Source organism: Cicer arietinum, chromosome 7 (assembly GCF_000331145.2).
Source record: "Cicer arietinum cultivar CDC Frontier isolate Library 1 chromosome 7, Cicar.CDCFrontier_v2.0, whole genome shotgun sequence".
NCBI lineage: Eukaryota > Viridiplantae > Streptophyta > Magnoliopsida > Fabales > Fabaceae > Cicer > Cicer arietinum.
Window position 1 is genome coordinate 17,575,191 of NC_021166.2, and position 12,473 is coordinate 17,587,663.

The window sequence follows — 12,473 nt, forward strand, 5'->3', positions numbered from 1 at the left end:
AAATAGAGGGACCAAAATTTCGAAATTAAAAATAGAGGGATCAAAATTACGCATCAGTTAAAATAGGGGACTAAAATTGTGAAATTAGAAATAGGAGGACCAAAATTGTGAATCAATTAAAATAGGGGGATTAAAAGTACAATTAAGTCAATTATTAAATTAAAAACGGATGATTTTACAAATAAACTCACAACATTCATAATAATAACATAAAATGATAAAATGTTTATAAATGTAATGTGACAAAATTAATGTATTCGAAAAATCAATGTCTCTAAATGCGGAATGTTTACGCCAAAATGATTGATCCCATATGTAATTGATTGAAGTTAATTTATCAATTCAAATCAAATGAACATTGCAACAAAATAGGAAACAAATAATGCCGTTTTAAGACGATGAATAAAACAACATCGTGGTCAAAAAATGAAACTGCAGACAAAATTCGAAACACAAAATAAATATATATAAAACTACTTAATAAAATAAAAAGAGATTTAAAGAGATGACTTCGGACCTAAAATTGCTATTCTAATTTCTGTTAGTTGTATGTATAAATGAGATAAAATATTTTTCCCTTAAGCCCATGGTCCATGTGGTACTGGTGTTGTGGACTTGTTGGGACCAAATTGGGTAAGCTACTGCTTTCATTCCAAATTTGACTAAGAAATCACGTTGTAATGGTAATGAAAATTATAGTGTGGATGACTTTCATTGAACTAGGACTTATGCTTGTTGTATGTGCTTGTGTTGTCGGTATTACCTTTTATCTGTGATCTTAAATTGTTAAAGTTGTGTTTGATTTGCCCAAACAATGGTGTCCTTGAGTCTTGAGGGACATGAGTTCTTTATGGTAGTAAGAGCATGCAATGATATAATTAAATATTGAAAATTGACTGAACTTATTAGATAGTTTAGATTCAAATTTAATATTTAAAATTTTAAAATAAAAATATTTTTTTTAATTGTTTTATTAAAATTCATGTCATTCTGACTAGAACGTAATTACAAATTTCTATTGGTTGTAATTTATGTTTGAGTTTGAGATTTTGTAATTGTTGGTTTCATTGAACAACAATTTTAAGATTAATATTACTTGGTGCATGTGGTGTTAATGCTAATGGTATTACTTTTATTTAAGAAGATATCATTGTTAATTTGTTGTGGTTGTGCTTAAGTTGTCCAAAATATTGTCATGTGTTTTGCATTTGGTTTAGCTGTTTAAGATCTTATTCTTGTGTATTTTCTATGCGAAATAGACAAGTAATATATTCAACTAAAAGTTCAGTAATTAATTTTTACAAAAAAGTTATATTATATTTGATCCTTCTAATGTTTCAATAAAATCCAGTTAGAATTGCGGTTACATAAAAATATGAGAAAATCAAGAAAAATGAGCCAAAAACTCATTTGGCCCATAAATGTTTTTTCTTTCTAATTTGAAATATTGGTAACAAATGACTACCAAATCATCTACGTTATTTTTTCTTTTTTCTGTACGTGTATTTTTCTCGTTCGAAATAATAAATTTAAACGGATATTTTTATATATTTAAAAATATTAAAAAGTAGGAAAAACAATTCTCTAAAATTCGAAAACCAAATTATTTTATTCGAATCTCTTACTTTGAGAAAACTATAACCTTAACGAATTCTTGTGTTATTCTACGATTAGAGAATGATGTACTTTTCGTATGCTTTTTATACTTATACATTACAAAAAAAAAAGAAAAAATATATTTATATTTATGATTATATAAAAATATATATATAACAATCATTATATTCTTTTAACAAAAATAACAATTATTTATTTAATCCTTTCATTATATGAATATAACTTCCATCCATCAATAATTTAACATAAAAGGACACTAAATTTTGTTATAAACTTCTATCTTTCAATTTCACAATTCGGTCAAATTATTTTATTTACAATAGTATCTATGTTTATTAGTAAAACAAAATAATTTTTTAAATAATCATATTAAATGATGTAACTTTTCTAAAAAACATTACAAACACATTATAATAGAGTTAAATATATTTTTCAATGTTCTTAATTTTTTTCTTAATTTTTTAATCTTTAAAAAATATTTTATAAATAATTTTAATCTCTATTTGAATGAAATATGATTAGTTGTCTTTCTATTTTTAATTTTTAAAAATATATTTATAACATTATGTAAATATTTTTCTACAAAATTTATAATATTTTAAATTATAATAAATTAAATATAAATTTTTTGAAACCTGTAAATTCAAGAGTAAAATAACTAAAATATAAAATTAAAAATCAAATTTTTATACCATTTTTTGCTGAGAATTTTTTTAAAAATTTAACTCTATTTCCAAATAAATTATTTAAAAATATACGTTAAGATTTTAATAAAAATTAAAACTTTTGAGAGAATAATTCTGGAAGGAGTGAGAAATAAAATTGTTTTTATAAAAAACTAAGCATAAGAAATATATATACGTGAACAAAGGTTTCAGATTCTTCGTTGTTATTTTCTTCACCTGTGTGTCTACTCACTCTGCTTCTCTTACGATGACCCTTAATTCTACCGATTCAGAACCACCACCAACTCAACCACCCTCTCCTCCACCAGATTCCACCACCGTTAACGGCACAACCACATCACATCAAAATTCAGAATCACCATCTTCATCATCACCACCTCAACCACCACCAGAACTCCAAGTGCCAATAACGTGGCCACAAGACGGTAACCTAAGCATAGAATGGATCCAAAATCTAACACTCTGCTTCGATTGGTCTTCCAAAAACCTCCCTCCTTCCGAACTCCCTTCCGTTCTTCCCGTTCAAGTCTTCGATTCGCTAATTCTCATCGCTTCCAAAATGCTTCATAAGGAACCTAATTGTGTCCCTATTCAACCCTTTCGTTCCGAACCCGATTCTTCTTCTTCTTCCGCTGCCTCCGTTGTGGTCGTTGGTGATGTTCATGGACAATTGCATGATCTCCTTTTCCTTCTCCGAGATGCTGGGTATCCCTCGAAAGATCGAATTTTTGTATTCAATGGTGATTATGTTGATCGAGGAGCTTGGGGGCTCGAAACTTTCTTGCTCTTGTTGGCTTGGAAGGTAAAGTTGAGGTTTCAATTTTGCAATGTTTTTTTAGTCTTTTTATGAAGTTTCAATTTTTTTATTTTGTGGTTTTTGTTATTATTGTATTAATGTGATATTATAGTTTAAGTGATTGTATGTACAGAGTTTAGTTAGATGGATATCATAAAGTTTTCACTCTAGATTGAAGAAATGTCTAGACAACTGACATGATATTGATAGATTTAGTTATATTTAATTACTTTTATTTTATTAAATTATTGTTAGTGTCTATGTGTTAGTGTCATGCACGAGATTGTGTTGATGCTTGGTAGATACTTTGTTTTACCTGCTATTGAAAATTGAATTAGTTATACTTTTATGTTTTTGTGTCTAATTAGTTTTGATTAAGGTAGGGTTTGTTTTATTGTATTCTATGGAGGTTTATGCAGTTTGGTTTGAGAAAATGTTTTTTTTGTGTTCACTTGCAATTGCAAAAAAGAAATGTCAGTTTGTTTTTTTGCTTTGTATATTGTTTTTGAATATTTTCATTTTCATAGGAAACATTCAGAGCAATAAAAGTGCTGTTTTTACTATTTCCTCTTCAAGTTTTTGGAATGCTGTTTGCTTAAGTTTTCGGAGTGGCATTAAATGGAATTATTAAAGGATCTGTTGCTTGGATTGTTTACAGTAGGAGAGAATGGGATGAAATATGATAGAATAGATTCTATTTCCATTCCATTAAATTTAATTCAATATCCTGTTTTTTGACCCTCTTCTATTCGGACAGGATGGATAGAACAGTTCTTTATCTCTATTCCACCATTAAGATATCCAAACAATGAAATGGTAGTTTTATTATGATTCATCGAATATTCAAACACTATTCAGTTCTATTTCATTTAACTCCACTCTTCATTAAATATCCAAACATAACCAAGGGATGAGGTGAATTTTTTTACTTTTATGTTATTTAATTTAACAGTACTATCACTATTTTTCATCAGGTATTCATGCCTGAGAATATATATTTACTAAGAGGGAATCATGAATCGAAATATTGCACTTCTGTTTATGGTTTTGAGAAAGAAGTAATGGTAAAGTATGGTGATAAAGGTAAACATGTGTACCGGAAATGTTTGGGATGCTTTGAAGGTCTTCCATTGGCTTCTATTATAGCAGGGCGTGCATACACGGCTCATGGAGGACTTTTCCGTAGTTCAACTGTGACACCTTCAAAGCGATTAAAAGGGAAGAAGAATCGCAAGATTAATGTTAATACTGACAACAAAAATCTCTCACTTGGTTCCTTGGAAGAATTGTCTAAGGCTCGACGTTCAGTCCTTGATCCTCCTTGGGAAGGACAAAACTTGATTCCTGGTGATGTTTTGTGGTCTGATCCTTCAAAAAAACCTGGTCTTGCTCCGAACAAAGAAAGAGGCATTGGCTTGATGTGGGGTCCAGATTGTACTGAAGAATTTTTGAAGAAGTACCAATTCAAGGTAATAAACAAGTTACTTTTAATATCATGGCAACACAAATAATTTTCTCAGTGGATTTTTTATTGAAGTCATTAAATTGGTTCTCTAAGTTACTTTTGGGAGTTTTCATCATATCATGTTAGATATTGATATTTTGAGAGCATGGGTCCTCTTTTACCAGCTTCATATTCTTGCATGATTTAACATGATTATTTTTAAGTAAAGTGAAGAAGATTAGGAGGAAGTTGTTATTTGTTTTAAGGTATAAAATCACATTCTCAAGAATGATAATGTGGGAATACTATTAGATTCCTGAGTTGTATAATTCATAATGTGTTTGGTATGAACTTGGCATTCCTTCTGTGAATGGTAACCGACTATTTGTCTAGTGACTATGTGATATTCTTTGTTTTCTTGTTAGTCTCTTGTTTATCTTGGTAACTATTACAACTGATATGACGTATTGTTACTTATTTTTCATTTCAGTTGATCATCAGGTCACATGAAGGTCCTGATGCTCGGGAGAAACGGGATGATTTCGGAGGAATGGCTGAAGGATATACTATTGATCATGTTGTGGATTCTGGAAAACTTATCACCCTGTTTAGTGCTCCAGATTACCCACAATTTCAGGTAATTCTCATGGCCTGACATTATTTACACTCCAATGTTTACTTTTGTGGTAGTCAAAATTGCAAGTCAACACATAAAATCGTGCGAGTCTGCAATCTTGCTAGGTCTGGATGATCAGAATCCAAATATGGTGGTCGCAGCTGTGATCGCCATGCATAATAGCAAGAATAGTGTGACTCTGGCGATTCCGTTTCTGGGTTTCGCATCATCAAAACGAATTTGTTGAACACTATATTTCTGATTATGATTTTGATGAAAAGAGTTCATAAAAAAAGACTTTGCTTTCCTCTGGTTTCAACCCTTTGATTTATTTATTGAGATTGCTTACTTTGTTCTCTATTTGAATTACTCATTTTAAAGGAGACAAATCCAGTAACTCATGTCTTTCAAATTTCACACATTTTTTATAGGCATTGCTTCAACTGCTGATATTAGTAATTTTTCCTAAGTAACTGTGTTTCCCTGCAGGCAACAGAGAAAAGGTATAACAACAAAGGTGCCTATATTATCCTTGAGCCCCCGAATTTCGACAATCCTATATTTCATGGATTCTCGGCTGTGACTCCAAGGCCGAAGGTAAAAATGCTCACTCATCTTCGTGTTACAGAATATATAATCTCCTGAACATCTAACAAAATTTCTAGACATCGAGGGTACTAGGGAAACTTTTATTAGTACACAAGATATCTTCTACAATTTTGTAATAATAAAATTATTTGGTATGAAGTTTTTTATTTTGTCCCATGGTTCTGTGGTGCAGGTGCATCCCTATTATGATTATGAAGAAGTGATAGACTCTGATGAAGAATTGGACTTAGCCTCCATGGTAACTGCCTGAGATTTTTGTAAGAAGTAAATGTCATGAAGTTGTGAGATTTGTAAAATTTTGTTTTGTTATTTTTTGGAAAAACAGCTTTGGTAATTAAATTGTAGCTATTTATTTATTTTTTGACAAAAAATTGTAGTCATTTTTCATTCACCTGATTTATTAAGTGTGATATCAATTTCTTCAAATTAAACCAATTCCCCAAATTAGTAGTTACTGAATAGTTGCTTCAGTCCCACCTTTCATTTATAATATTAAGATGCAAACTGATTTAAAACAATTGTGCAGTTGGAATTGGATAAACTTGTGCTAGGCTTTGTGGCAACCTAGAGTTTCAATTTTTGAATTGATGTTCAAATTATGTTAGTCAGGTATCATAAACAAGTAGAAAATCAAATTCATGTATACAAGGAGGAAACAAATTTAGTGAATTAATAAGGTGCTTGACCCTTGTGTGGAAATAGTGAGGTTGAAAATTAGGACAAATGTATAACACTAATATTAAATGAGAAATGTTCTTAAGATGGGAATGGATCCCCTGCAGTGAAATCTCAAACCACTCACTTACCATACTTGTATGTGGTCAAAAACATTAAAATAAAAGTAAATGGTGGAGATTTCCACTAGACTTCCTCTAGTGATAATGCCACCGGAGACAATCTGCTCCGCACATATATGGATACATATAGAAAAATTTACCTACCCCCATTTTTATACTTATACCCCCATAAATTTTTGAAAAGGCCAATTATACCCTTACATCATTATTTTACTAATTCAAATTTTTTTATCATTTCATCTTTTTTTTTTCTCGGAACCAGACAAAAGATTTTTGGTATACACCTTATTTCTAAAAAACTTGAAAAAAGTTTTTCGGTACAGAAAATTGATACCGGAAAACTTTAAAAAAGATTTCCGGTACAGATTGTACTACCCCAAAACTTCATTGGATATATTTTCGGTACATAAGATGTTTCCGGAAAACTTTCTAAAAAAGATGTCCGATACACATAATTTTTTAAAATAATAATATACTATAAATAATATACCATAAATAATTAATAATTAATATACTATAAATACACCATTAAATAATTAATACATCATATAAATACACCATAAATAATTAATACATTATAATAATTAATAAGTCATAATAATACACCATAAATCGTCGTTGTGGGAAATGTTAAGCTGGAGAAGTTCGGGAAATGTTAAGCCTCAAGTTTCTTTGAACAAGCCTCTGTACCGGAAAGTTCAAAAAAGTTTTCCGGAAAAGTGTTATATACCGGAGAACTTCGAAAAATGTTTTCCGGAAGAGTGTTCTTTACTGGAGAACTTCAAAAAATGTTTTCCGGAAGATGCTTCTGTACCGGAGAACTTCAAATTAGTTTTTCGGAGTGTATCTTGTGTACCGGAAAATTTGTATTCGAATTCTCCGGGAGTTCAGAAGAAAAAAAAAAACTCTTCCGAAAAACTTGAAATGGTAATTTTTTTTAAGTTTTATGATTTAAACAAGGGCAAAAACGTCATTTTATTCATGATTTAGAGGTATAGGTATAATTAGGAGGGTATGAGGTAAAATTTTCATACATATACTGTATTTTTATATAGTTTTCGAGTTTTACATTGTTTTTTTTCTCTCTCTTTACAGATGTTTTTTTTTCATCTTGAAACTGATGTGTACATTTAATGATATACGTTATTGAGATACAAAAACTATATATTCAAATTACACAACTGATATATATGTTGTATCACAAAAATGAGCTAAGTATTAAGTTATTTCCATAAATATGATGTTGATTACTTGATTTTAGAAATAAAGTGATTATAGTTAGCCAAGGTTAAAAACAAGTGTAAGACTAATTTGTGAGAATTAAAAAGACATGGTTCATGGTTGCTTGAATGTAAAATTAATAGTAAATTTGATAACAAAATCCGTCAAAGTCTTTGAAAAGGGGAATGTCTTTCTTAAATTCTCACAATGTCAATGATTTTTTTACATTGTATAATTTTAATTGTCATTGGAGTATTACATTTGGATTGATCAATCTGAATGTGTAAAATACATTTATGCATTTAGTTGATATATCTCAAAATTTGAATTGAGTCTAATACAACCCTTACAAAACAACTCATGATGTGAAGACTACAACTACTTATAAAAATATTTCTGCGTATTAATTATCTCATCCAATGTTAGATTATTTTTCTTAGCACACTCATTTACGTATGAGTCTTGACATCTCGAGCGTAACCTAAGTTACCCGATAGTGATGATTTGATATTAAGTAATTTAACAAATTTTTAATTGATTATGATATTATTTTAAAATTAAAACTAAAATTCAACCGCCACAAAATTGATTTGATAAGATGCCCACCATTAAATATTAATAAAAAATACTTTTGTATATCTCATCCACACCAATACGAGACTATTAAGATCTATTAAGATGATATTTTGTTTTGGTCGTAAAGAATGACATCCTTTATATTGTAAGGCTATTTACTGGGCTGCTATTTACTGGACATCCTTTATATTGCTTTATGTGAGGTTTTTTTTATATGAGAGCTTCTTTTTCCAACCCCCTATATTTTAAAAATAATTATATTTTTGACATTTTTACCCCTTTCCGATTCACCAATCTGGATGGAATTTTTTTGAATTCACGCATCCGGATCAGTTATAAATCAAACACTTAAAAACATTAATTTCTTCAACACTACCTCAAAACCTCATAACAAAATATCTCGAGTTTCACATCAATAGAGGTATTGGTATAATTCAAATCAACAGTCACATTTTCTACTTTCAAATCAACAACAAAATCATCCATATGTGAAATTTGTAGTGCTTTTAAGTAAAAAAGTGATTGGATTAGCCAATTCAAACGTACATTTTGTAAAATATACATTATGTCTTGATTGGTTGATTCAGACATGGATTTAAGTTGGTATAGAACAACCAATCCAAACGATTCACATGTAGAAAAATTCAAAAAACGTTCATAAACAAAATGTCATATAAAACACAATGAAAAAGATTATAAAGTCACATTATCTTTGATATAAACAAAAAATATAGATAGAATGAATCGATTATTTTTTTGAGTGATGAGAATGAATTTCGTCAAAAAAAATATTTTTTTTAAATGGTGTGAACCAGACATCGATTCTCTTATTTTACCACTAACTTTACTACTTTCAAGAACTTTAAATGTAGAAATGATTTGTTGAGGTGGGTTGGAGAAGAAACACTCAAATTAGAGTTTGTTACTGTAATTGATAAATCAAATAATAGATCAGTTAGAAGAAAACAATAACTTGTGTCGGGATGTGAAAGAGGCGTAGTGTATAAAGAATACACAAATTTATATTATTTAGAGAATATAATTAAATAATTAATATTAAATTGTAAATTAAAAAGTTATTTATTTTAAAATAATAATTTTTATAAATGAGTTATTCGTTACAAGACCAACGAAGAACTTTCTATATGCGATATTACATAAGCTTGGTGCTAACTTACCAAAAAGAAAATCATTTTATTTTTGAACCGATATCACATGTGAAACTCATCGACTTTTACTGATTTTTGACCAATTTTGGTTCAATGTGGTTTTTAAGCCAAATATTTCGGTTTTTGGTTGAACCGGCTTACTTAATCTGATTTTTCGTAACATTTTTTTAGGTTATAAATGTTTGTTACTTTTTTTTTTGTTCATTTAATTAAGTTATAAATGTTAAATCACAGATATTGTCAAAATCTATTTCTATTTTTTTATTAAAAATTATTTCTCAATTATAGAAATTTGATTATATAGGAGTTCTAATTATATTCTCTTTATTTATCTTAGTAATCTTGTATATATATATTTGTGTATTATTAGCATATTTTAATTTAATAAAATATAGATTTAATTGCATTTTTGAATCTTCTATTATTATCAATTCAAGAAATTAGTCAATCTATTTTAATAAACAATAATTTTGATCCCCTTCAATTTTTTTAACTAAAAAATAATGATTTGACATATTTTTAATTACGTAACATACAATTCTATGATATAGGACCATCTAGATCTATTAATTATTCATATGTAATTAATTAAATTAAAAATATGAAAAAGTTTTGAAGTTGAAATCTAAGTTTTTACGACGTTTTATTCCAATTTCATTAGTGTTAATCATTCTACATCGTCGTATTATATGTAACGTTATTGAAAATATATCATGGCATCATGTTTTAGTTAAAAAATAAGAAGGAGAAACTAAAAATGTTCAATTTTAAAATAAGGAGATTAATTTTGTGAATCAATCAAAATATGATAATTAAAACTGCAATTAAGTCTAAAATATATTTATCTAATTTTTAAGATGACATTAGAGCTCCCGATTATCGGGAGTCTTACTTCTACATAAACTCTAGCTACTGTCTTTGCGTGTAGTGTCCCTTGTTTTTTCGCCTTCATAGTGGTAATTGTTTATCTTTTGTTGCCTTCATTCCAAAGTTCTTACATTTATCCATAGTCATTAATTTGATTTACCAAACTACCATTCAACTGTCTTTGTAGTGCAAGAGGTTGGGAGGATGAGTTTGCAATTCGTCTTTGTATAGGAGGTTTGATTTTATCATAGGTTAGGACGTGACTTGTCCTTTTGCACTATGATACTTTTGGACTTTCCCTATGTAAGAGGATGAATGACATCAACAATTCATCCTTTCTTTTGTTCATCCTCTCTCTTGGATTCTCATGATTTGTTTATCCATTTTTTATTTGACTTCATGCGCAAATTTGTCTTTATCTTAAATTGATGTGTCGTGGTTTCATCTTTTCTGATATATTGAATATCCTCTTGTCTTAGAGGTTAAAGTTTTTATCCCTTACTTGTTTATCCTCTATCCTAGAAGACATATCAGACACACTTCTTTTGATAAGATGAGTAACCTGTTTTCTTAATTTAGATACACTCAAGAGCACAAATTATATAATAAGGATGATCATAATCTTTGAAATAAATTTGTTATCATTAAACCAATTTAGAGAGATTTTGTCTCAACAATAATTTCTTAATAAGTTGGAGAAACCAACATGTACTAGTTTTCTGGTATATTCAGATACACAACAATTTTCTTTTGCACTTAATGTTTTAGATACACTGTATAACTAATATTCGATATTGGATTTGGGAGCCACTGATAGAGGTAGAAATAGGCTAGGCCATCCGTTAGGGACCTATGGTTTGGTCTATTTATGTTCTGGTCTGGTCTGGCCTGTTTAATAAAAATGTCAGACTCAGACTTTTTTTTAAAAAATCTATTAATTTAAATAGACCAAGCTTGCAGAAAAGCCTAAGGCCGACATATATATATATATATATATATATATATAATTGCTCATGCGGTCTTTTAACTTAATTTTAGATAACACTTCAGTTATTTATTTTTTTTTCTTCTCGATTTGGTGCTTTATTTAATTTTCAGTAAACAATTTGATCTTTTATCTTTTGTTTGACTAGACCTAATGTTGCCTTCGTTGTAAGCCTAGTTAATCAATTCATACACCAACAAGAGGATGTACACTTGCAAGCTGCACTCAGAATCGTGCAATATTTGAAAGAAATTCCACGAAGAATAATTTTGTTCAGATAAAATGGAAATGTGGGTCTCGAAGCATATACTGATGTTGACTATGCAGGATCAATTGTAGATAAAAGGTCAACCACATGATATTGCTCTTTCTTATGTGGGAAATATTGTGACTTGAAAGAGTAAGGAATAAAATATGGTATCCAGATCCAATATTGAAACATAATTTAGGACAATGGCACAAGGGATATAGGAGTTACTATGGATGAAGATAATTTTGGAGGATATGAAGATAAAGTGGGATGAACCAATGAGACTATATTGTGATAATAAATTTGCTATTAGCATAACAAATAATCAAAGACAACAAGACATAACCAAGCATATTAAAATTGACATACATTCCATCAAAGAAAAACTCGATAGTGACATAATCTGCGCTCCATATGTTTCTTCCCAAGGCAACTTTGCAGATCTTCTAACTAAGGGGCTAAACAACAACAATATTAAAATAATTGTATCTAAGTTGAGAATATAGAAAATCTATTTACCAGCTTGAGAGGGAGTGTCAAAATCTATTTCTATTTTAATATTAAAAAATATCCTTCAATTGTAAGGATTTGATTGTATAGAAATACTAATTATACAAATTTGATTGTATAAGAGTATTAATTATATTTTTCTTATTTATCTTAGTATCTTAAACTATATCTGTAATATTATTAACATATTTCAATTCAATCAAAACATTCCGATACATTAAGAATTGAGATTGTACATATACATGATTAATGTATCACTCATCTAGTATCGTCTCTATTTGATGTGATCATGCACTATCAACACCTAATTATTTTTTATATCTAGATTTC

General features: G+C 29.0%; 1 protein-coding gene across 1 annotated transcript; it reads left to right on the forward strand.

Annotated features, from left to right (window-relative positions):
- The first annotated feature begins 2,483 nt into the window (after window positions 1–2,483).
- Window positions 2,484–6,222, forward strand: LOC101500274 (serine/threonine-protein phosphatase 7). The gene is made up of 5 exons (XM_004509415.4): window positions 2,484–3,105; window positions 4,074–4,568; window positions 5,034–5,180; window positions 5,649–5,756; window positions 5,941–6,222. The coding sequence occupies exons 1-5, from the start codon at window positions 2,551–2,553 to the stop codon at window positions 6,016–6,018; spliced, it is 1,383 nt and encodes a 460-aa protein (XP_004509472.1). The 5' UTR covers window positions 2,484–2,550; the 3' UTR covers window positions 6,019–6,222.
- The last annotated feature ends 6,251 nt before the right edge of the window (window positions 6,223–12,473 follow it).

Coding starts and splice junctions, on each gene's coding strand:
- LOC101500274 (XM_004509415.4), top strand. CDS start 2,551: ATGACCCTTAATTCTACCGATTCAGAACCACCACCAACTCAACCACCC. Junction 5,181..5,648: donor CAGATTACCCACAATTTCAG/GTAATTCTCATG, acceptor GTTTCCCTGCAG/GCAACAGAGAAAAGGTATAA. Junction 5,757..5,940: donor CTGTGACTCCAAGGCCGAAG/GTAAAAATGCTC, acceptor TCTGTGGTGCAG/GTGCATCCCTATTATGATTA.